This window comes from Squalius cephalus (genome assembly GCF_949319135.1).
Source record: "Squalius cephalus genome assembly, chromosome: 3".
Classification (NCBI taxonomy): Eukaryota; Metazoa; Chordata; class Actinopteri; order Cypriniformes; family Leuciscidae; genus Squalius; species Squalius cephalus.
Genome location: NC_137124.1, coordinates 15,849,201 through 15,876,119, shown reverse-complemented (window position 1 = coordinate 15,876,119; position 26,919 = coordinate 15,849,201). Strand labels below are relative to the sequence as shown.

Sequence of the window (26,919 nt, the reverse complement as noted above, 5' to 3'; positions counted from 1 at the left end):
CAGATGGCAGAGGCTGACTGAATGTTCTCTGTAAATCAGTTTAGGCTTCAAGGATGTCTAAAATGCCTCTGTGTTTTAAAGTCAGCATGAAATACAAAATAGACGCGACCGATTTTACTACTGTACTGTAAAGTACTTCTAAGTGAAACAGCTATCTGACAACAAAAGATTATTACGAGGTTAAAATAATTTTATAAAAATATACATGAATGGGTGAATTGTTTACAATAAAATTAAGATTTATAAAGATATAAGTAATGTGCATTAAAAAGGTCAGTTTTGATATTCCAACTTTAACAGTAGAGATGCTGTGCTAAATGCTTGTATGTTTTGTAAGTTTGTTAGTTGTATTGTCTGATTGGGCTGCACAATTAATCAGAAAACAAAACAAGATTATGATTACATGATCAACTAGGCTAATCATGAAAAGTACTGAATAGAGCATTATATCTACTCAGTTGCATTTATATTTGCACCACTGTACAAAAATTTGGGGTCAGTCCACAAAAATATTAAGCTGCACAACTGTTTTCAACATTGATAATAATAAGAAATGTCTTATTACACTGTACAATAAAGATTCGTTTTTTACCATTGGTTAATGCATTAGTTATCGAGAACTAACAATGAACAATATTTTTTTTTATTAATCTTGGTTAATTCTAATTAATAGAAACAATTATTTATTGTTTGTTCACGTTAGTTCACAGTGCATTAACTAATACAAACATATATGATTTTGAGAATGAATGAAAGTAATGTGAAACTGAAGTAATGAAGCTGAAAATTCTGCTTTGCATCACAGGAATAAATTACATTTGAAAATACAGTAAAATAGAAAACAGTTATTTTAAACTGTAACATATTTCACAATTTTCTGCATTTTTTAATTAAATAAATGCAGCCTTGGTGAGCATATGAGACTTCTGACTTTTCAAAAACTGAAGAACAGAGTTGATTTGGAATATAAATCTTTTGTAACATTATAAATGTCTTTACTGTCACTTTTGATCAAATGAATGTATCCCTGGTAAATAAAACTATTAATTTATTTAATATTTGATTTTCAAAAGTCTGGCCTTGTGGCATGACAGCATCAAAATAACACACAAATAAAGTATTTTTAAATTCTATTAATCAACAATAATACCAAGGAAAATAATCTTTATTTATTTTTTGTCATAATTGTTATGACTAAGTGCTAGCCGTACCTGGGAACCCAGATGGTGCTGTTGACAGGAATGATGTTTAAGGCCTTCATCTGCAGTGGTGTGTAGCTTTGATCCGCTAGTTCAGGATCTGTTGCGCTCCTGGATGGAACTGAATCCGGTGAAACTGCAACAGAAAAGGGCATACTGCTGGAGCTAGTCAAAGAGCTGAGGGGTCCCGAACTAGAGCGCTCGATGTGAGGAAGACCCGACGAGCCGCCCTGCTCCAAATCCCCGTTCTGATCCAGCTGTTCCGAGCTGAACCCGGAAGACGTCATGGAGCAGTAATCCAGCGAGTCCTGCTGGCACAAGATCTGTGTTCCTGCGTCCTCGCTGTGCGTAACCGTTATCTGCACTAGTTCCAGGTTGAGCGGAAGAGACTCCTTGTCTACGTCAGGGCTCATGGGCGTCATGATGCCCGCCGGTCTCTCCACGGGGAAAACGTCACGCAGTGGATTGGCGTCGCTGCAGTTGTATGTGGCGCAGATCTGATAGCTTGCGGCGTGATACATCAGGAGTGTGTTGGTGTGATTGTCCAGACACCAGACGGCCTCTTCGCCCCAGCAGCTGGAGGACGATGCCAAAGACACCACGCAGGATGGCGGAAGATACGGGTCGAGGCGGCGGATGGGTTGAAGTGTGAGACTGTCGATGACGAGCACACCAGGGCCGTTGGTGTACCACACCTCTGATCCGGTGCTCACGGGCACGATGCTTCGCACGGGGTACGGCCGCTGCCGAGGGTCCGAGTCGTCCATACTCAGAAGACGCTGGTTGATCGTGTGCGAGCAGATGTAGGTCTCTCCGTCCACTGGCATGTCGTCTACCAGAGAATAAACCACTATGAGACCATCAGACATGCCTGCAAACACCTGAGGGAGAGACTGAACAAGAGACATAACGTAAATAAAACATTTGTAATGTAATTAACAGGTAAACATTTTCCAACTAAAATAAGTACAAGTTTAAACCAGACATAATTACTTGAGTTGCAAACTTGTTTTCAGACCTTTATTGCGAGTCTATTTTGTCTTATTGCACTGGCAGATTATTTCACTTATCACACACAAAAATAATATTTGTATATTATAATATAATATAATATAATTGAACATAACATAATAGTAAAATTATGAAACATAAAACTTAAAGGAAGTTTGTAATATCTCCACCACTAGTGACACCAAAACAGAAATGCAAAAATAAACACTATTTTCAACTAGATTTCCAAAACCCTTCCCTGTCTGTCCAAAAATCAACTTTTTGTAGAGATTACTTTCCATTATTTCGAGATCACAAGTTGTCAAAAATAAAAATGCACATGTGGAAATTCCTTTGATGCCCCACAAGCTTGAAATGCTGCATATTTCAAAACAAGATTTCTCAGCGCGTCTGTTCCATACTGATAACTAATGTACATATGGATGATCTCAACTCAGTTGAAATGATCCTTTGAGTCTGATTCAAGTCATCTAGCTTTATTGTCACACACATTTTTCCTCTATACTGTAGCAACATCAGAAGTCTGCACCCACAAACATGTGTAGCTTACAGAGTAAGAAGTTAGTCATTCTGCAATTCCATTTAGTGTCACTATTTGTACAGAAATCACACTTTATCTGTAAGAATTCATTTGTTTAACATTTTAAATATACTGTGAGACATGTCAAAAACATATCATGACGTCATACAAATATCACAAGCAACAAAAAACACGACTAGCTGAACAGAATAAGAGGCCGTTCACACGTGACAAGTTTGTCTGTGCTATTTTTAAATAGCTGAGCTTTTTCTTAAGTACTTTTGTGTAATTTTCCACTTCAAATATCTAGAAGTCCCTGAAACAAGATCTACTTGGAAAGCAACAATGCATAAGATATTAGGATTTGCTTTCAGAGCTTTAATACAAGAGTTTTTTTTTTGTCTTACAGCACTGGGAGATTTTTTTTCTCTTGCTTTAAGTACAAACAAGTTTAGAAATAAGTAAAAATGACAGAATACACATTCAAGATTCAGTTTATGAAAACAAATCTTAAACATTTAAAAAGTATGTTTGTGAAGCAAAACTCTATACAATTTTTTGCTGAAAAAAAGTCAAAAATATTACAATACACTTTAAACATTTATACTTTTAAATATATTTAACATATTAACAGAACACTTTTTATACATATATATATACATATATATATTTTAACATATATATATATATACAGTGGTGGTCAAAATTGATGGCACCCCTGATAAATATGATAAAAAATGGCTGTAAAAAATAAATCTGCATTGTTTATCCTTTTGATCTTTCATTCAAAAAATTGGCAAAAATCTAACCTTTCATTGAAGTAAAAGAATTGAAATTGGGGGGTGAATCACATTATAAAATAAATGTTTTTCTCCCAAACACGTCGGCCACAATTGTTGGCACCCCTAGATTTTTTTATGAGAAAAATATCTCTGAAGTATATTCCCATTAATATTTACCTTTATTAGCACACCAGGGTGACTAGGAACATGAAATTGTCCAGCTATGACTTCTTGTTTCACAGGAGTTTAAATATGAGGAAACACAAAGGCCAAATTCCCTGAATCATCCATCACAATGAGTAAAACCAAAGAATATAGTTCTGATGTGCATCAAAAGATTGTTGAGCATCATAAAATAGAAAGTGACTAAGAAAATAGCTAAAGAATTGAAAATCCCCATTTTGACCATCAGGGCAATAAGAAGTTATAATCAACTAAAGATGTTACGAATCTGCCAGGAAGTGGACATGTGTCTATATTGGTCTTAATGGACGGTGAGGAGGATGGTTTGAGTGGCCAAAGACTCTTCAAGGATCAAAGATGGAGAATTGCAGAGATTAGTTGAGTCTTGGGGGTCAGAAAGCCTAAAAAAAAAGTTATCAAACAACCCCTACATCACCACATGTTGTTTGGGAGGGTTTCAAGAAAAATCCTCCTCGCTCCTCCAGAAATAAACTCCAGCATATTCAGTTGTCAGACACGACTGGATCTTCAAAAGGGACCGGATTCTATTGTCAGATGAAACAAAAAAAAGGGCTTTTTGGCAGCAAACCCACCAGATGTGTTTGGTGCAAACAGGGATAAAAAGTACCCCATGCCCACGGTTAAATATACTGCTGGATCTTTAATGTTGTGGGCCTATTTTTTTGCTGGAGGTCCTGGACATCTTGTTCAGATACATGGTATTATGGATTCTAGCAAATACCAACAGATAAAAAATCAAAACCTGACGGCCTCTGCTAGAAATCTTATAATGGGCCGTGGTTGTATCTTCCATCAGGACAACGATCCAAAACAAACATCAAAATCAACACAAAAATGGGTAACTGAGCACAAAATGAAGCTTCTGCCATGACCGTCCCAGTTCCCCTAAACTGAACCATATAGAAAATGAGTGGGGTGAACTGAAGAGAAGAAGCACCAACATGAACTTGTGAATCTGAAGGATCTGGAGAGATCCTGTATGGAGGAATGGTCTCCGATCTCTTGTCAGGTGTTCTCCAAACTCATCAGGCATTATAGAAGAAAACTCAGATCTGTTATCTTGGCAAAAGGAGATTGCAAAAAGTATTTAATAACAGGGTACCAATAATTGAGGCCAGAGTGTTTTGGAGAAAAACATTTATTTTATAATGTGATTTCCCCCCCACTTTCAATTCTTTTACTTCAATGAAAGGTTAGATTTTTGTGAATTTTTTGAATGAAAGATCAAAAGGTTAAACAATGCAGATTTATTTTTTACAGCCATTTTTATCATATTTATCAGGGGTGCCATCAATTTTGACCACCACTGTATATATATATATATATATATATATATATATATATATATATATATATATTTTTTTTTTTCTTTTTTTTTTTTCTTTTTTTTTCTAGAAAATAAGTCAAAAAGACTAATTAAAGACTCATTAAAAAGTCATTTTTAGGGACGAGATTAGTGTAGATTGTGTATGAGAGTTAATGGGCCTATGAATGCATCATCCAATTCTGTTGTGATCTGTCAAGCTGCTTTTAACTTCTAAATGACCTAGATATCTGAGAATCTTCACAAACACACAGTCATACTAAAACCAAACAAAATCCTGTCTAACAATACAAAATATTTATTCTCTGTATATTTTAGTCCACCTTCACATGCATTTTTTCATCCAAGTCCCATGTCAAAAAGTGTTTCCTCCCTAAAACCACCCTGACAGCCCCAAACCAGCAGCAAATGAATGGCGGGAACCCAGGGCACTTCAAAAAGAGTGAGGCTCAAATAAGAGTGTTTGGAGAAGCGACGAGGACTGAATGTGTCATTAGGAAGTCTGCTGAAGAGAGGGAGAGTGGGAACACCTGGACGCCAGCTACTTCAAAAGCGAGACGAATAACACACACACACACACACACACACACACACACACACACACACACACACACACACACACACACACACACACACACACACACACACACACACACACACACACACACACACACACACACACACACACACACACACACACACACACACACACACACACACACACACACACACACAGATTCACAGAACACCTCCCTGCCAGCCAAAAATAGCAGATATTACTTTTCTGTCATGTTGAGATCAAAAATAATAACTGCATATATGTATACTGTACATTGTACGTAAACAGTTTTCCTTTTACTTTGGATGTCTAAACCAAGAAAACAAAACAAGCAAAAAACATGATAACAGAAGCGTAGTTTACATGACAATGACTGCAAGTCGGGGCACTGACCTCTTTCCTGGCGGGCAGTAAAAAGAGACAGGTTACCACAGCCGGACAGGAGAGCAGTTTCTGCGGGTGACTCAAGGGACACATCTCTTTCAGGCTGTAGATAAAGACTTCCTGTTCCTGAAGAAACATCAACAAGGTATCAAGATAACCATCTCCATTCATTTGCTGTGCTCACTTACAAATAGGGTTGGGAATCGAGAAATGCTTTTTTTTTTTCCAACACAAAATACTGGGACCAAATGAAATTCATGATATTTGGGTTCACCGGTGGTTTTGGATCAACAGTCTTCCACCGAATAAAACCACAGAAATCATCTGTACATGCTGCCATTGTGCTGCATTAAAATCTATGTGTCTTTTCTTGGTAAACTGTATGTGCTATTTCAAATGGTTTCTGAGTAAAGATGGTGGTTGCAGTATAAAGATGGCTTTAGAACTTTTCTGTTTTTCCCGTAATCCAATTACTGTCCATTCTTTCTTCCAAAATAATGGTTGAGGCACTACATTTTTTTTTTAACTGAAATCAGAATAAGAACCAAAATTAACACCATAATTACAAAGCACTTTCTGAAGATGTATTCTTACACTTCAATGCTTGAGAAAAACTAGTCAGTCAAACTTAAAACAGTAAAACAAAATTAACTAAATTAAAAGGACAATGTTTTTATGTTGAAATACTTAAACACTTATTTTGGGCTCTATCAGAAGTATCAAATACACTACAGTTCAAAAGTTTTGGGTCAGTAAGTTTTTCAATGTTTTAGTTAATGTTTTGTTCTCTTGTGCTCACCAAGGCAGCATTTGTTTGATTAAAGATACATTAAAAACAGTCATGTGAAATATTATTATAGTTTAAAATAGCTATCTTCTGTTTGAATGCATTTTAAAATGTGTTTTTTTCCTGTGATGCAAAGCTGAATTTTCAGCATCATTACTCTAATCTTCAGTGTCACATGATCCTTCAGAAATATCGTGATTTGCTACTCAAGAAACATTTCTTCTTATACAAATTATTTTAATTTTTGAAAACAGCAGTAATGCTTAATATTTATGTAGATACATTTATTTCAGGGTTCTTTGATGAATAGAAAGTTCAAACAGCATTTATTTGAAATAGAAATCTTTTGTAACATAAATATTAATATTTAAAAATGAATATTTAATAATGCTTTCTGAGTAAAATCTTAGCCTACAGGCATTAAAAACAAGGCAGTGTCAACTAATAGTGTGAGTTTGAGGCAGAGGAATCTATTTAGGAAACCTGTTTGAAAACGGTCATTATGTTTGCTATCCTGCAAGTGGTGAAGAAATCACAACCCAAACTTGAGCAACAAACATTAATTACAACACATCTCCTTCACTGTGAGAGCCTGAGGACACTGTATATCCATTATTGCTGTTGCCTTGGTAACATTTCTACACTGTTGAACAGAATGCAGCGACTGACAGCGAGTCGCGCCATGTTTCCCAGAGGCTCACCTCAGTGGCGGTCCACAGGGTGTTCTCCATCTTTATTTGGCAGCTCAGACGTGTTCCCGGGCATGACATCCGTTTTACCTCCACCTGCCCCTTGGCCAAGTTTACAACGGTGTAGTTCCTGTAAGACACACGCACACGCACACGCACACGCACACGCACACGCACACGCACACGCACGTTATAAAATCCACATTAAGAAAATGCGAGTGGTGATTTTCTTGGATGTTGCTATGCAGTTTCTATATTTTGAATTAGATTGTTTTTTATATTTTCTGTTTTCACTTTCATTTTAGTTCTAATATAATCAATTTGTTGTGTGTTTTAAATGGGTTTATAGTTTTTAATCATTTTTATTTATTAGTTTTACCTTGGTTCGGGGTGGTTGACAGGTGATAACTTACTCAATTCAGTGTGAGTATGCGCACAAGTCTCTGTGTTATTCCTTTATATTCACATTTCCATGACTGTTTAATGACTTAAAGAATTTTCTTTAAGGCCTGGAAATATTCATTTTAAAACTTGATATTTTACACAGCAATAATGATGCTTGACGCCACTAATAAACATAACTCAAGTCCTGGCTGTTATGTTCTGAGTACCGTAGTTCTTTTTTACGGACATACATGTTACAAAGCCAAAATGAGTTTAATGCACGGTTTGATTTATGAGCAGTCTTTAATCTAAACATTTATAATACATTATACTATTATGCGGGTGCAGAGCTCTCAGCAGCGTGGGGGCATTGTGCAGGTTTAGATCAGTCAGTTGATTCATTACTTGATCAGCCGAGTCATTTATCTGACTGCGCACTGTGACAAGACCCAAATGATTAAATCTGTCAGAACACACTCCATAATTTAACATTGGACGCTTCTGATCCAAATACCCTAGCAAGTTGTTTATTTTTATTTTTCGCTTATGAAGCCGCAATAATCTAATTGGCAATGTCAAACTTGGACAAATAAAGGCTGCTGTGACAAAGTGAATAAGGCCAAGCTCAAGCTAATGTACTTAAAATATAATTTACAGAATATTGCTGGTATCCAGTGATCAAGGGGGGCATTAGATCTCATATCCCACATGGAGCTTTTACTGCCTGGTTTGTGCCAATTATTTGATGTCTTGTTGTCTTCCCTGCTGAAAAGAAAATACCTCAAACCAGCATAAACTGGTTTGCTGGTTTTAGCTGGTCTCCCAGCCTGGTCAGACTGGCCTGTCACCAGTTTTTAGAGGGCTTTTCTTCTAAACACCAGCTTGGCCAGGATGGACCAACTTAAAGACCAGAAAAACTAATTAGGTGTCCCAGTCTGGTCTTTTAGCCTATTTTAGGACAGTTTATTTGCACTTTTTAGTTGGTCAAACTGGGAGACCATGTGGCTGCCCAGCTTGGCAAAGATGAGAGACCAACTTAAACCAGTTGAGACCATCTAAAACCAGCTCAGCAGGGTTTCCACTCTTTTTCTAAATGAATTTCCATGACTGTTACAGTTTTTGGTAGATTACAGGATTATTGCTATCTACATAAACAGCTAAAAAGATACATTTCTACCCAATGAAATATTACAGAGCAGAGCAAAACTCGACATTCAAAAGTTTGGGGTTGTTTTTGAAAAAAGTCTATTATACTTACCAAACCTGAATTTATTTGTTTTGTGGAAATCATGATACGTTTTTTTCAGGATTTTTTGAATACTGATTAATAGAAAGTCCAAAAGCAATTTATTTCAAATACAAACTTTGTTACATTAAAAATAAATCAAAGTGACAGTAAAAAATTGATAATCAACTTTTGAAATTGATTGTATATAATGAATAATACGTTATGTAATTATATTTTACTATTTCCTTGAAAATTCACAATTTACTTGGTAAACAGAATTTTAAAATTCCCTGATATTGTTTCCAGCTGTTTTTTTAACCATCTCAAAGCATACTCTCACGCCCATGTTTAGAGTAGGGCACTAGGTAGGTAGGAGTCACGGCCTAATATGGCGATTAACGCAAGACAAAGCCTTCATTGTTCTGCCCGCAATGAGGTATTGAAGGAACCTCCAATGCGACTACAGCGGCTCCATTTGGCATGATGACGGGCACAGATGGTAATTGCAAACACCTGCGCTGCAAGATAAAAGTGAAGCCTTTCGTCTAAGTGTTTTGTAGAAAGATCCAATGCTCACAAACAAAGCAGCCAATGATCAGATGAGGCCAGCTGTAGATGGCAGGGCATTTATCAGCCTGTTAGGCCGTCATGCATAATAAGAAGTTCATATATATATATATATATATATATATATATATATATATATATATATATATATATATATATATATATATATATATATATATATATATATATATATATATACACATGTTCATGTTCATGAATATTAAAATGAGTCATTTTTTGAAAGGAGGCTTGAGAGCGTCAAGGGAAGCTGGAAAATGAGATTCCTGAATGATTTTAATGAGGGTGTTTATATGAGTGAGCAAGAGGTCTGAAGGAGAGCAATTGGCGGTAAATAGAATAACGGGAGAGCATTTAAATGAGGGAAATGGAGTGAAAGGGTTGATTATGGGCTGGTATGGGGGCTTGTAATATTCAAAAATATTACTGATCTGCCTGTACTGATGCTGTTGTATGAGAACTGAACTGAGCTGTGCGATGATATAATATTTTTAGCAGAACTGCTTTACAGACGAAATGAACTAATTTAATAATTTATTTTTTTCAACTTTAACGAGGGCCATTTCTGTAAAGTGCAAAACTGTTCTTTGAGATTTCATTTTCTTTGGCCTTTGTCTCATTACTGAACACCTGCTCCAAAACCTAGTGAGCTGCATACATAGGCAGCATTTTAAGGCGTCATAGGAGCACTAATGACACGAAAGCTGTTCCAAAAGCCGCATGTTTTGGCTAAATTCCCAGGTGCATCCATAACGGAGAAGGTAATCCTATCATACAATGTGATGTATACAACAATCATTCAACTTTTACAAATATTTTCGTTAATTGAAATAAAGCAGAAATAAAATAAACTTAAAAATAAAACAAACAAACAAACTTGTTGCCTTGGCAACAAACTGAATTAAAATAAGTTTAAGTACTGAAATTACTGAAAACTAAAATATAAATACCTGAATAAAGCTAAATAGAAATATAAAAAACACCACAATACATTAACTAAAGCTAAAATTGTAAATATAAAAATAAAAGCTAAATCAAAATATGAATAAATACTACAATATTAAATAAATACTACTACACTGGGATGAAGTTAGAGAAATGTAAATTAACTATATTAAATATACTTAAGACTCATTCATTAACAACCTAGAATAGAATGTTCAATGTAATTAAAAATATATAATAAATTCATACTCAGCAGCATAACTTTGTTTAAAAAGTGGGTGGGACAGGAGCGGGAGAAACAATAACATTACAATGTCCAGAAATCAATTTCAATAGTACATCGAGTACATAAAATATAGTACATCGACATCGACATAAAATTCATGTTTAACGTTATAGTTTCATCCTTACATCTACTATAATACAATATTGTTAGAGATTATTCACATCAGTGAATAAATGCATTAATTTACATAGAACGCTCTATTCCATAATGGTCGGTAGAACTTTTGTAGAACTCCGTAGGTTCTAATCCACTCTTGTATAGTTTTTTTCCCCATTAAAAGCCAAAGAGGTTAATCAGTGATTGTATATCAAGAGCATGGACACGCTTGTGTACATTTTGTTATTTCACCAGAACGAATAGTCTCCACAACGGCGTTGAGCGAAAGACTGAAGCGCACGTCTGTGTGAAGTGCACAAGCGCAAAGAGAGCACAGTTGTCTTCCGCCACTGATAACAGCGATAACAAATGCTCAGCATGATTAAAAAAAACTAAAAAAACAACACATTCCAGTGCCAGATCGCTTCTTTAACAAACAAACTAAATGAATGCTCTGCTAGTCAACTGGAGATGTTTCAGTCATTGCCAGTAGTTTAACAGCGTATTGACTCTGAGCTCTTTTAAAATAAGCTGAAACTGCCTATTTAGAGCATGCCAAATCAGCAATCTAGGACCTTATATTTCATTTAGGATGCTGCCTTAGAAGACAGCTTTGTAGGCAGTAGACACATGATGTCAGCTTATCAGGTTTTGGAACAGAGCCACAAAATCTAAAATTGCAAACACTTCACATATGCATAAACCTTAATGATACCAGCACAATCTGACAAGGAATGCCAAGTGAAAATGTAAGAAAGGCATGTTTTCATGCTTCTATTCCCAAGAACGCACCTGTCGTCTTTGTCTCCATCCCAGAATACGGCGTTGTGGCCCTGCAGCGCCGATAAGAAGAGCTGACTGTGTTCCTGGCAGGACAGCAGGTACCTGAGACAAGCAAAACTGGGATCCTGCATCTGTCTCATGAGAGGAGCGGCCAGGGGACGCTAAAGCCACAGGAGGACAGGACATTATTAGATAGAGTACATGCCTTATTTCACAACATCTGCAGGCTAAAATGTGCCTACATGACTATTTTTGCCTCAGGTGTATGTGAAGAACTAAGACAATAACCATTATGACATACTGTACACTACCATTCAAATGTTTGGGGTTGGTAAAATGTTTTAATGTTTTTGAAAGAAGTATTTTATACTTACCAAAGCTGCATTTATTTGATCAAAAATACAGTAAAACAGTTATATTGAGAAATATAATTACAAGTTAAAGTAAATTCATTGCCACGTAAACCTGTGAATTTAATGAATCATTGCTAAATGAAAATATTATTTTAAATTAAATTATTAATTAAAATTCCATTTGAAACATTTATTTTCAATAATAAAATAAATGTTGATTGAAAATAAATCCCCCCCCCCCCATTTAAATTTAATTTAAATAAATAAAATTTATTTATTTATCACAAGCTAACTAAATTAATGAATGACATTATCCCAGGCCAAAATTACTGGTTGGAAGTATTTTTCTCTATGCAATCAACTTAATATTATGAGGCATTCACACTGACAGCATCTTTAAAGAGGACCTATTATGCTTTTTTGGATAATACCTTACAAGTAGTGTGTATGTTTAAACTTAGTTTATTATTTATTACCATTTATAAATGTAAAAGGTCAGTGCACGATAAATGAGTAAATGCCTTCCAAAAAGAAAAACGTTCCTGAACTCCCTGAAACTAGTCGTCAGTAACTTTAGTCTTTCTTCCATGCTAGCCTATGGTCTTATTTGGCTGTCCGCACACAACATCTACTTTGATCCGCCCTTAAACACTGTAGTAGCAGCTGAGACCTGGAAGAGTTTAGTTTGTGTTGTCAAAACGTTGAGAAGAAGCTGTTTTCTGCGCTGTGAAAGCAAATCCACTTTGCATGCACTTCCAAAGGGTGAGGACTCTGGCTCGAATTCATTCCGTAAAAAACAACTATTTGTTTCCACGTTGGAAGTGGTAGACCAATCACATCAGACTGGGCCATCTGACCAATCAGAGTTGAGTAGAGTAGGCTCTTGGAAAGTAGGGGCTTAGAGAAACTGAATCCCTTATTGAACCATTTCAGACACTGTGAGAAAAGAGCTGATGCTGCAATGTTTATTATGAGAAAATAAATTGTTTTTTGAGCTTGAACGCAAGTAAACCTATTGTGGGAGACCTCCAAAACAAAATGAGGAACCTTTAAAATAGCATAATAGGGGCACTTTAAAGGGCACCTATTATGCAAAATTCACCTTTACATGGTGTAAAGGCAGTGTGTACACAACCACCCTGTAATGATAAAAATCCACTCAGTGCTTTTTTTTTTAATCCCCATAAATAATAAGCAGTGTCTCAGAACAAGCCGTTTTCAGATTCTGGGCAAAGTGACGTAGATTTGCACAAGCCCCTCCCAAAACTGTTGACTGACACTGTCGTATTAGCGTAGACCCGCCCTGAGTGAGCTAAACACAATCTGCTATTGAGCAGCCGTAAACAAGAATGTCTTATAAGCAAATGAGATGTTTTGTTATAAGATGTAAGAATGAACATAGCAGTCGTCATTTATTCTCGTTGTTACTCGAGGATGGATCTGTACCAACTATTCGTGATCCAGCTTACAGTCTCCGGTGCGATAGGCCTAACGTTACTGGTCACGGCAGTAATGAAAGAGAGAGTGTGCACTTCTGTTCATAGGAGTTGTTTTACGGATATAAAGTTGACCAGTTTATTAAGCACCCCCTGAAAAGGTGTGTATATATTTGTTTACTGTTAATTGTAACAAGTGTTTTGTGTAATTCGCTGTGTGTGTTGATGATAATGAAAGGGAGAGAGAGAGTTTATGGATAAGACTTTAATGCGCACTTCTTATACTGTGTTTATTCAGCTTTTACTGTGATTTTCTGGAGTAAAACTGACGCTTCATCTTTTGTGTGATGTACAATAAACTTCATTAAACACATCAGTATATTTTTGGCCATCATTCGGACGGGGTCCGCTACAGCAGGCTTGTATTAATAGTGAATAAAAGCAGATGACAAATAAGTTAGAACCGTAATTAATACCTGTTCTATCTCCATACAGCATATATTCTCTGACTCTGTAGGCATCATTGTCCAACTCCAGGTCGAAATGAACAGCGCTACTGAGAGTTTCTGTTTTGATATTATCACTCCGTGAGATGAGATTGTCCTGACACTGAGTGCGAGCTCTTGAAGCTCCGCCCTCTGTGCCGGCAGCAGCAGCTCATTTGCATTTAAAGGGATACACACTAAAACGGCGCATTTTTCTCAGTCCCAAAAAGTGACAATTTAAACATGCTGTAAAAAAAAAGATCTGTTGGGTATTTTGAGCTAAAACTTCACATAAATACTCTGGGGACATCAGAGACTTATTTTACATCTTGTGAAAAGGGGCATAATAGGTGCCCTTTAAGAAAAGTCAGAACTACGCTGTACCTTCTCTGGTTTGGTGTCCCAGCACTCCTGCATCAACGCCTGCAGACAGTGAAATTGCACCTCCTCTGGGGTGCCCAGCGCTGGTCTGAGTCCTTTAGATAGTTTCTTAGCGATCTGGAGTTGATGTTGACCCATGCATGGTCTGCGGCCGGACAAGAGCTCATACAGAACCATGCCGTATGAGAACATATCCACCTGAATCACAGATATGACAACAGTCATTTAAAAGCAATCCACAGTAATGTTGTTAAACAGTCTCAGATGGCCCATGGTCCATTTACAGCCAATTCGTTCCATGCAATTCCCATTTTGCAGGGAAGGTAACTACATCTCCACAAGCCGAACTGTATATTTCACTTTACTTTCTGGCTGTGAAATAATCTGATAAATGAAAACAATAATAAACATCTGGGCTCGCTCCTGTCCAGTACATTTTTTCAGTAAACAAGACTTAATACCCTAAGTTATTTTGTTTCTCAAGTAAATGTATCTTGGTTTCAGAACGTTTAGATATTTGTATTGGAAAATCATTTTTTGCAATGTAAGTGTAAGTATTCCTGCCCAGAACAAATGCGGTGCCCAGTGATACAACGTGAGACTAGAAGGGAGGAGAGATGGAAAAGAAAAGGATGAGTTCACAAAGGGAAGAATGAAGTCATCATTACTGACACAACAGCATGTACGTCATGCACTCCTGTGGTTGATTTGACAGATGCTCTGGAGACGGTGACATATTTTTATTAAACGTCTTTCTAGGTCAGTTCTATAAATGGACATGAGCTTTGATGAGAGCCGTGTCAATCCTGGACCTTATTTTTAGAGCGCTCTGCTTTGCCAACACAAAGGAAAAAGGCATGCTTCCACATTTCACTTCAGTTTCGGGAGCCTGAAATGACATCACAGAGCAGGCATGTGAAAGAGCAGGAAATAGTTTGTAGTTGACACACACACACACACACAAACGGCGGATCTACAGAGACTATTTTCTCTCAATCTTGAGTGCAGATATCTCACGTTAAAAGGCTATTACGGTAATGATTTGATTAGCAATTAGATTAATCATTGATCAATTAAAATGCCTCTTAGGAGACTTTAATCTAAAGATCAAGCTGTCAATCACAGAGTGAGACAGAAGAAACACCACTGAATGATTCCTGTTGGTTTATATTCAAGGGAACCTATGTGACCTTCTTTCTTCCAATGAAACACAATGGGGTCCAAAAGTCTGAGACCACAAAAAAGGCTTCTGATTAGCATTGCAATTTTGTCCTCTTTTCAAAGAGCATAAAAAACAAGAAACAGAACAAAATGTAAAAATGTAAAAGGTCACCAAAATAAGGTCCTCAAAAAAAAAAAAAAAAAAAAAAAAAATTCATCATCATATAAGCTTAAGCAACTGATTTTTTATTTTATTTTTTTTTTATTAACAACAATTTCCTCCAGTATGATTAAATTTGATCAGTATATATTGATTTAATGAAAAGGTCATAGTTACCATGTTGTATAAATTTTTGGGGGATTTTAATATTTATCTTGTGGGTCTTCCTTGAACCATTTTCCTAGTTAGTGCTTTTCTATTGGCTGCAAGTAATTTATAAAAAATATATATATAAATCTGTCTTTCCTTGTTATTTTTGTAGAAAAAAAAATGCCCAAATACATTTCTAATTCAACAGTTTGTGGGTTTTTTTTACATTAAAAAGGGCCAGATTTACTAACAGCTTGCTATAGCACAAACCCTCATTCGACATTAAAAAACTACTAAAGACACTTAGTGAAAAATCTGCGCTGAAAAGCCGTGGGCACAGTTAGTTTTGCGGCTGACCTTTTTGCATATGAATTTGTAGGAGTTTCCTTTTCCGTTTTCTACACAAAATTTATGGTAGTATTTCAATTAATCACGCAAGGTGATTTACTAAGGTTTGCGCTTGTATATTTACTGGTGTTTGCACCATTATTTATATTTTAGACGCTAATTTGCACTGCTCATGGTAGATTGCGTCTGTGTTCTTTTAATTTGCGGGTCGTCAGCAGATCACGCGCTGAACTCCCCCATCTGTGCTGTTTTGGAATTGCGCTCTCACGCTAATTTGCCGTTTAGTAAATCTGGCCCAAAATATATTATCAGCATAATTTGAATGAAAATTAATGCAGATTTGATTTGTGAAATAGAAATATAACCTTAAATATTTCCTCTTCATTGTATTTCAAATTTGTTTTAGATTTACATTTTTTCACCTTTCAAATAATACATGAAAATAGGATTTAATGCAGTCTCAGACTTTTGTGGCATGCGTAGGACGGTTGGATTTTCATCTTCAGACGGCACTACAGCTGCCCACAATCCACCTACTTACTATACATACTACACACAAAACTGGAAAGCACTTGTGAAAATCGCATGCGGTTTTGTTGTCAGACTGCAACACAACCTAAAGGACGCAGGATGCATGGGATGTGTTTTTAACGGTCTACTGGAAAAACAAAATCATGTTTCTGCAGATTCTGTAGATTTCCCTCCAAAAACTATATGTAGAAAAACATCTAGATTCCATCTGGACCTAAAAGCCAGTGAAGAACAAAAAATCCAAAACAAATTTGACCAGTATGCAGGACACCACTGTGCTCCTATAACTAAAACATCTAGGAATACCTGTCATTCTCTAATGACGTTGCATGAAAGTTGAGGAAACACGGTCATACAAATTCCATTAGAAACATGGTAATAGATTTCATTCTGTTCTGTTGGACATGATCCATGCATACTCAGCAAACCAAACTGGAAAACAAATCAGCCACCGTGAATTGACCTAAAAGACTCATTGGATCTCAAATCTGTCTTTGAAGGAAAATCCCTAGATGTCGACAGTCAGGGGAGGCATATGCAATCTCAAAGAAAACTAAAAACTTCTCTAAACAGCCTGAAGACAGAGCGCTCTCAGATTCACTATTGAATGTGGTTTCGTGAAGTAGACAAACAACTGAAAGGAATGTTCTTGGTTTAAAACAAGTTAAGCTCTACTGACAGATACTGTGGCGTGCTGTCGATTACCACTGAAGATCACTTCAACTTGTTCCTCAGTTTGTAAAAACATGCCAAAAATCACGATCATGATCAGCTGACACTAATGCACAATTATTTACACGAGTTACAAAAACTTAAACGAAAAAAAATATATATAAAAATGAAACAAAACAAAATATAAATCCTAATTCAAAATATTAAAATAATAATATTATAGTATATAAAAGTAAGACAGATACAGTAGCATAACAATTTTTGAGAAAAGCCAGTTAAAAAGTATTTTGGGGCTCAATTATCAGAAAACAGTCAGAGCGGGACTGTCAAATAGATAAATGTATATATATAAAACACTTAAAAAAGTGCACTGAAGAGCTTAAAAAAAAGAAACAGTATGTGAAGCTTATTAAAAATTGTGATGAAGTTTCTCAAAGCACATGCAGTACTTTGCAAATAGTCATATTAACATCCCTTTCCGGCATCGTTGCACACATTGTGTAAAAGCTAGTGGTTAACCAGCATTATATGGTCATGACAGCTGACTCATGGAGTTTAAAGACCAGATATTAAAGACTGGACCCTTGAAACTGAATTAAATTAGAATTCAGGCAGTAAACAGACTTTGAGCTTTATTGATACACTAAAAGCTAGTTTGGTGGCTGTTTGACAGCCAATCAAACTCATCAGATCAGTAAGAGCCCTTTGGTACCTTCTCATCATAGACGATGCCAGGCCGAATCTCTGGAGCCTGGTACCCGGGCGTGCCCTCGACCCCTAAAGCTCCCTCGTGAAAGGACTGCCGGGAGATGCCATAGTCGGACAGCTTGATGTTTACAGAGTCCTCCGCATCCAGAGACCACACCAGAATGTTGTCAGACTTGAGGTCACAGAAGATAATGTTCTTCTTGTGAAGATATGCCAGGCCTGTCACGATTTGATAGGCCACTTTGAAGGTGAGCATGTGGCCCAGTGGCATGTAGAGAGAACCTTAGGACAGTCAAGCAGAAAGGACAGATGTAAATTTCAGTTTGTTTCTCAGACGAACCCATGATATGACCTTGTATGGACTACTTTTATGATGCTTTTATGACATGAGGGTTAAGGTTGGGTATTGAGAACCGATTCCATTTTAGAAACAGTGATTCGATAAGAAACACGCATTTCGATTCTGCTTATTGGTTCCTGTGTGCGCATTTTAATGTAATTTAAACCATTCAAGCACAAAATCGGAATTGGAATAGTTAAAATTCAAACAATAACCAACACTAACGTAAATGATGTAAATTATGTAAATGATGATACATTTAATTTATTTGTTTGGTGAACTTTTAGATAATTAAAATTTTATTGAACCACTTAATGTGGCACAGAAGATCGGAGCAGTTTTTTCTTTTAAGGTTTGCTCACGTCTGATACCATTAAAAGACTGAAGTGTGTGTGTGTTTATATTTATATCATAGTAATTTATTTATTATTTAAATATCAAAATTTATAACAATGTATAATGAATTATAATATTGCCGGATCATTAAGGCTGATCTTTATACATTTGGTATAAATGTAAAAATAAAGGCCAGTTTCTGTGCCAATGTGTCACCTTTCGCTTTCTCTTCCAGGATGGTGTTGAGGCTGCCCAGCGGCGCCAGCTGCAGGGCGAAGCATAGCGGGTGTATGCTGATGCCCACCAGAGCCACGATACACGGGTGCTGCAGAGAGTGGAGCATGCTGGCCTCCTGACGAAACTCTGAGAAGCTCCTGGCAGCGTCCATGGACTGCAGGTGCTTAACCATGGTATCTGTGAAGAGATACATTTCAAGATGGTATTATTAAGCTGCAGGCCTGAAGAGTTCAGCTCAGACTTTTACCTCAGGTTATGGAATAATTATCGATGATGAGTGAAAACACATAAGCATGTGAATCTGGAACTTTACAAAGATCTCTGTATATATATATATATATGATGTATATGTATATATATAAAATACATGTTAAAATCAACAAATGTTTATTTATTTAAAGGAACATTTGTATTTCAGAAAATTTTATATATGTTTATGTATATATACATATACATACACATACATATACACATATATATATACACACACATATATATATACACACACACACATATATATACACACACACACACACATATATATGCACACACACATATATATATATATATATATATATATATATATATATATATATATATACACACACTCACATATATATATATATATGTGTGTGTGTGTGTGTGTGTGTGTGTGTGTGTGTGTGTGTGTGTGTGTATGTATATATATATATATATATATATATATATATATATATACACACACACATACATACATACATATACATATACATATATATATGAATAAATGAAAAAATGAATACATCCAAATTTATTGTTGCCAAAAGGATTTCTAGAGTATTGAAAATTATGGCATGTCTTATTTTATTCTTTAATACTTGCTACTGTTCTGTATTATAATAAAATAAATAGGCCAGATGTTTTTTCTTGTATATTGATTATTTGTCTTGGATGTGCTGGCAGTACATACTGCGAGGTTAAAAGAGCAGAGGTCAAGGATCAGGTTTTACATAACGCATACTGACCTTTCCCATTAAGCAGTACAGTAAAAAAAAAATCTAATCCAGTCTGAGACCTCAAAGAGGAAACCCTTAACTGTTCCCTGAGCTGAAACTAAAATGTTCTGATTTATAGCTGCAGGGTTTTTAATGGCTCTGGTTATTCACATGTACTTAATCTGAGCTGGTCTGGGGTCAGTGCCTGTCACTGTAAAGTCTTAATGAGCACCGCTGCAGTTTCTCTCCTGCTGTGTCACACATCACCGTAAAAAGTTTGTTTTATGCTGCAACGGTAGCTTGAAATAATACGCAGAAGTCTCAATGCTGCTGAAAGGAGTTTAACATGCTTTTGGTTAGTGACCGTGAGTTCCAGGGCGCAAAAAAAAGATAGTTTGCGCTGTACAGACATGATTTATGTTGGGTTGGCTGACGGATGACCGGGCTGCCGTGTGTCTTTGGTTATTTCCACTCAAATTCGACAACTGACTCATGGAGAACTGAAGTCTGCAACTTCAGGCCAGTTTTTACTGACAGCATTTCCTACTTGCATAAATCAAGATCTATACTCACATCAATGTGTTTGGGTTATTTCACCATGTGTTTCTTTCAGAGTAGGCCACAGTGTTTTATGATGTTTCACTTTTTCATCTTCTCCAAAACAAACATGAGAAAAGTGAACTGAAATCAAATCTACAATGAAAACAGTGATGTGAGAGGACATGTGACTTCCTCTTATAGTACATGTAATGCTCCTTCCCATTATACTTTTTTGAGAAATGTAATGTTAAAATCTCTCATTATAAAGCAGATATCTCTGACTCCAAAATCTGTTTGGAAAAGCCACAAGGTGATTTATTTGTTTTTCCACCCTTCTATTGTCCAATTTTGGTGAGCCCATGCTAATTGTAGCTTCAGTTCCCTGTTCTTAGCTGAAAGGAGTGTTTCCAGGTGTGATCTTCTGCTGCTGTAGCCTATTTGCTTCAAGGCTCGACGTGTTGTGCGTTCAGAGATGATCTTCTGCAGATCTCGGTTGTAACGAGTGCTTATTTGAGTGACTGTTGCCTTTCTATCAGCTCGAACCAGTCTGGCCATTCTCCTCTGACCTTCAAAATTATTACATGCGTTTATGACAAATGCACCTTTAACATGTTTAAATTATATTTGTTAATATTGTTATTGAGCTTTTCTTTGTAATATCTATTAATCAATCTATTTTGAAATATGATCATTCTCTGTCTGTATCTATATCTACACTAAAACTTTAACACTATTCTATTGCCGGCTTGTATATTGATTATTTGTATGTATTTTTTTTGGCACAAAAACAGATGAGGATTCTGCAAGCTTCCTCAGAGGCCTCATCCAAAGGCCAGATGCCATCCGTTGTTGTCATTGGTTACCATAGGGCACTACTTAATAGACCATAAAACTTCAGTACATGAATGCACTTGACAAAAAGATGGGAAACTTTGAACAAGAAACGTCTGGAATTCATGAAGAAGATAAACCTTATGTCATAAAAGTAAATGTCTAGATTTATTAGGAGTCTTTATTGTAAAAAAAAACTCTAGAATGAGTAGGAAGGAATAAATCAACAGAGACGTAAAACCGGGAACCGCTGAGAGACCAATTCAAACAGCAGTGAATGCTGACAAAGAAATAGTCCACATAAAACGGCTGCTGATGAAGAGAAACCGGCAAACTTAGTTTTTTTTCTTCAGTTTCCTGCAGGAGCTCTCTCTCGCTTGCAGTGTACGTTATGACAAACTGCACATCATAAATAGTTCGGAAACATTTCACAGGATTAGAGGAAGCGGACGGAGGAGCAGAGAGAAAAGGCAAGAGGCCTTCAAGGTCAGAGAAACGCAGAAACTAGTGGAGCGTGACACAGCTCAGAGGAAAATCATTACATTGAGATGTGCTGTCAGCATTGAATCTTGCTGCTGTAAAACAACAGTTTATAAAGTTTGATAACTGTGGTAGATTTTTCCCTAAACCTAACTACGTACCTGGGTCTCGTCTACAATCGACGTCCCCGAACGTCAACAGTCGACGTTAGTTTCCTATCTCTAGCGCGTCTACACGTCGACGTCGGCCGAGTCTAATCCTATACCCTAGCGCATCTACAGTCGACGTCAGCTGGGTGCTAATCCTATACTCTAGTGTGTCTACACATTGACATCGGCTGAGTGGTCTAATCCTATACTCTAACTTGTTCCCCTAACTAACTAGCTGCGCAGCTCTAATAAACAGACAGACTTTAGCAAATTTCCTCTAAATGCTTTAATCACGGCCGGGAGATTACTCAAGCAATTCTCAGAGAATCTCCCAAGAAGAAGCACGGCCGGAGGATCTCAGACAAATTTCAGAGAGAATCCCACCAGTAAACACGAATACAACAGTTTTTATAGAATAGGGGCATGGCGAAAATGACATGATACATTACATAATTCCCTACAATTTGATTTGTTCTTCATAGACAAACCCTTCTGTTACTAGGTAGCCTACTTCATAATCACAAGGTTTGAAAACTAGACATCTGTCTAGTTTCATTTCCCATATGTGTTATTTTTACACTCACACAACCAAAATCACGAGTTTTCACCAAAGGGGAAACATACATTTAAAATTCAAAAGCATATGAATGTTGTTCCTGCAAGAAAAACAAATGTTAGTTATAATTAATTAAAAAGTCCATCACATAACTTATTACAGAACTCCAAACCTCCCCCAGTAGATCATTATATTTTAAAGAGGTTTATTTTGCTTTGTTCAGGTATGCGATCCACTAACTTGTAAAAAAACACAACAACAACAATAATAATTATCATCATCAAACTAATTTTAATTAATTATTTTAATCATAAAAAACTTCTTGGTCTACAGATGTAACCTAGGTTCCCTGAGAAGGAGAACGAGACACTACGTCTGAACAAGACGCTATGCCTCAGTTTGACCGGTGTCTGAAGCACGTGTCTAAACAACAATTGTATCAGCCAATGACGTAACTACCAGTGCAACCGCGAGTATACAAGGGCACCTGAGGAACACGTCATCGTGTGTGTGGCAGGCATCCCGGAGGTATGGTCTCGTTCCACTTCTCAGGAAACCTAGGTTAGATTTGTAACCCGAGACGTTTCCTTTCGAATGGGAACTCACAGTGCATCTGAACAAGACGCTATGGGGAACAAATACCCACTCTGCCATGCTGAGGGGAATGCATGCCGTATCGGCTGTGACTATTCACTAAATAATCTGACTCTCCTTACCTTACCCTCGGAGTCAGGTTCCCCAAAGGCAGTCACCAGCTTGCTGTCAGTGACACTATTCCCTAGGGCCACAGCCCAAGCTACATACCCTAAACGAGGAAAGCCCTCACAGGGCCAAGTGACAGCGGTAGGCATAGCTCTAAGGTTTTGAATCATTTACCTACAGAAAGATTCCTTTGAGGAAATATGGCCAGGATCAAAAGAGACCCTGGCCTGTCACTTCAGGGGGACATAAAAGCGTCAACCCCTAGGATTGCCAGGGAGGCTGACTCCTGCTATCCTAGCAACCTACAAACTATCTGCCCAAAGCAGAATCTCTAGATATAGCACTCACACAGGCCTCCGAAGAGAATGTATTGCAAACAGGCAATAATGACTTCACACTGGATTCCAGAGAATGAAGTCCTAGAAAGCAGACACTCAGCATATCGACTCTCTAAGTGAGGAGAGTAACTCAGTCCAAAAAAGGGGTTCTCCAGGACCTGCAGAGCATTGACGTAGCTCTGGGGGAGCAGAATACTCCACATAACGACCCTTATAAAGACCCTGGTCCAGGTCCCTCAGAGTCAGCAGATTGGCTTGGTATGCTTGCAGCACTGCCACAGTGTGCAAAGCAGCCCCAGCCTGACCTGCTGCCATTTAAGCGAGATGTAACTCTAAGGGCTTAGATGGCAGGGTCAGAGCATTCAGTGTCAATGTTTCCCCCTCGTGGGCGTCTCTTCAATGGGAAGCATTGACACGTATCCGTGGTCACGCATGCCCTCAATATTATCATAATTAGCATACTGAAATCAATGGATGCAGGCTTAATACAGCTTCTTTCATGCTCTGTCAATCTTTGTATGGAGATCAGGAAGAAAGGGAAGGCTCACGGAACTCGGGCAGTTATGTCCAGATACAAATCGCTTGTCTAATCTGCAATGAGCGACTCCCTCTTTCTCGAGTTCCATAACCTCCAAAAGCTCCTCATACACGGGGCAGGCAGGCTGAGATGGCTCATCCTGCAGTCGCTGAGGTGAGGTTGTCCCGGTTCCCTCGAGAATACGGACAAACGAGAGCGGAGCATTCATCTCTAAGCTTTTCATCTGAAAACGCTCACAATGCATGCACACAGCCTTCTACAGCCTAAGTTTTCTTTCTACTTGCTCAGGCGAGCCGGTTCACATTTTTACCTGCCAAGCTAAAATGCAAAAAAAAGTTAGTGTTTTCATTGTTTTTGACCCATGTAACCTTGTAAACAGTGCTTTAAGATTTTCAGGTAGGTCTAATGGTTAAATATAAAAAAATGAGTAATTTCTGTATCTGTGCAGTTAAACACAGCAAAGTCTTCACTGCATAAATTATAAATTGAAGAATATAGATTAATCCTTATTAAAGCTCCGAAAGTTATTCAGTCAAGAGCAGTGACTGGTTCTCTTTGTCTTCTTGTTTGATTAACATTAATGACACAGACAGCAACAGGTTTATTAGGCTGCTGTCACTTTAAGATCTGAAGCACATGAATAAGATCTGACACACATCCTATTTTCTCACAACTCTTTACGTTCATTTAACACTTTTTAACTCATTTAAGACTGCTTAGGAGGATACCCTACAAATCGGGTTTTGTGTTTGTGTGTCTAAAGCGGCAATCTATTACTGTTTTTACATTTTACTGTTTTATTACAGCCTTGGTGAGCATGAGTCCTTTAGATGAAAAACTATTAACAAACAAAAATTGCTAGCGCCATGTCTATAGTTTGCTTTGGTAGTAGCTACAAAAATAATTGTATTAAATAGTATTTTTGTCTTGTTCAAACTATAATTTGCAGAAACAAGTTTTTCCAATCTCATTAAATTCTGCAGCTCACTAGGTTTTGGATTGGAGAAAGAAACACAACGGGAGGAATCCGGTGAAGATTAGTGTTTCTCTGTTAACAGGAAATTCCATCAGTTACAGACGCTGTGTGTCCCACTGCGAGCCTCGAGTAGAACGACAGCACTTTGACCTCTGACCTTACTTACGCCTGCTGGAACACATGGCTTACTTTCCCCAACTGATCACCTCTGACTTTAAAATCATTCATCGAGCACATCGAATGCAAATCCAAACATTGCAGTGAGAGGAACTAACGGATCATATCCTAAAGATAATAATGGCTGCTTTCAGAGGAACTGCAGGGGTCAGTACAGGAGAGTAAAGTACCTGTGCTACTGTTGAGCGACTGCTGCCTGCATTTCTTGAAGTGGAAGCATTTAATAGCCACCGGATGGCCTCTGTATTTAGCTCTGTAGATGATGGTGCCGCTGCCACCCTGACCCAGGATCTCTGCTTTCTCTTCACTCCACTGCAGATCACTCTTCAACAAGAACAACCTGAAACACAGACATATAGATGTTTGCACTATGTGTGTACACTACATTTGAGATTGATTCAATATTGAATAATTAAACTTTTTTTATTGAATTTAGCAAGATGACTAAATTGATTAAAAGTGACAGTAAAGACACACATATAATGTTACAAAAGATTTCTATTTCAAATAAATGCTGTTTATTTGAACTTCATCGAAGAATAGTGAAAAAAATAAAAATAAAATAAAATATTAAGTAGCTGTTTTCAACATTGATAATAATAAATGTTTAAAAGCAGCAGGTCAGCATATAAGAATGATTTCTGAAGGATCATATGACTGAAGACTGGAGTATGATGCTGAAAATTCAGCTTATACAACTGCAAATAAATGCAGTCTTGGTGAGAATAAGAGACTTTTAAAACATAAAAAAAAAACGGTACCGATCCCAAACCAAACATGCATTCTGACTTTTGATCTCTATCATTAACCATCAGATTTATTCTCTCTTTCCAGCTCCATTCTTGTGGCTGCTGTTGAATCAAACCCAATGTCTGACAATTCAAAATGAGTCCATTTAGTCAGCTGTTATTTCCTAATCATTTCCATTAAAGCTCCACATGAGAACGTAATTTCATTTGACATGTGCTTTGAACTTCCCCGCTGACTGATGGTACGTACAGATGCTTTTAATGCTCTCCTTCCACAGAACTTCCTTTTTGGTGTGTGATACAAACTTGCGGCAAAGAATTAACAGGAAACACTCATTTATAAGACATCAAGCCAAGAGGATTATACTGTTGGCATAATTATATCAAATAACTGGTAAAATCATTCATCCCTTCTGTATAATTAAAGACGTCTCCAGGCCACACTGCTGTTGTAATGAAGTTCATGCAAATCTTTTGTTTTTGACTCGAGTGTTTCATAATGTGAAACTATTTTTGTTCAGATGCCTGACAGTGTTGCTATTGTTAATGTTAACTAAATGTAAAACTATAAAAAAATAACACTGATGCCAGACTTATCAGAAATTTGTTATGAATAATCTTATCTTGTGTCTTGCGTCCATCAAGTTCTCATTTATTTAGTATTTAATTTGCTCTATTATCCAAAAATAGACCTTCTTGCATGATTATTAAATCTCATGCTGAATTTCCAGGAAAAATAACTATATTCTGACATTCAGCATGACTGATAAGATTTGGTCACACGGCCCATGTATAAATGCACGTACACCACATTTACAGTTTAAATATAAGATGAAAACTTGCTG

The 26,919-nt window shown here is 37.0% G+C and overlaps 1 protein-coding gene across 2 annotated transcripts in view; it reads right to left on the bottom strand.

Annotated features, from left to right (window-relative positions):
- The window catches only part of lrrk1 (leucine-rich repeat kinase 1), an 87,813-nt gene that overhangs the window by 6,480 nt on the left and 54,414 nt on the right, over positions 1 to 26,919 (bottom strand). For both annotated transcript variants that reach the window (XM_079866506.1, XM_079866507.1), the window contains 8 exons: positions 25,496 to 25,665; positions 19,044 to 19,241; positions 18,156 to 18,433; positions 14,425 to 14,619; positions 11,776 to 11,927; positions 7,472 to 7,589; positions 5,993 to 6,109; positions 1,212 to 2,092 (listed from right to left, as the gene is read on the bottom strand). In XM_079866506.1, coding sequence (XP_079722632.1) covers positions 1,212 to 2,092; positions 5,993 to 6,109; positions 7,472 to 7,589; positions 11,776 to 11,927; positions 14,425 to 14,619; positions 18,156 to 18,433; positions 19,044 to 19,241; positions 25,496 to 25,665 — 2,109 coding nt within the window. The remainder of the gene's footprint in view (positions 1 to 1,211; positions 2,093 to 5,992; positions 6,110 to 7,471; positions 7,590 to 11,775; positions 11,928 to 14,424; positions 14,620 to 18,155; positions 18,434 to 19,043; positions 19,242 to 25,495; positions 25,666 to 26,919) is intronic.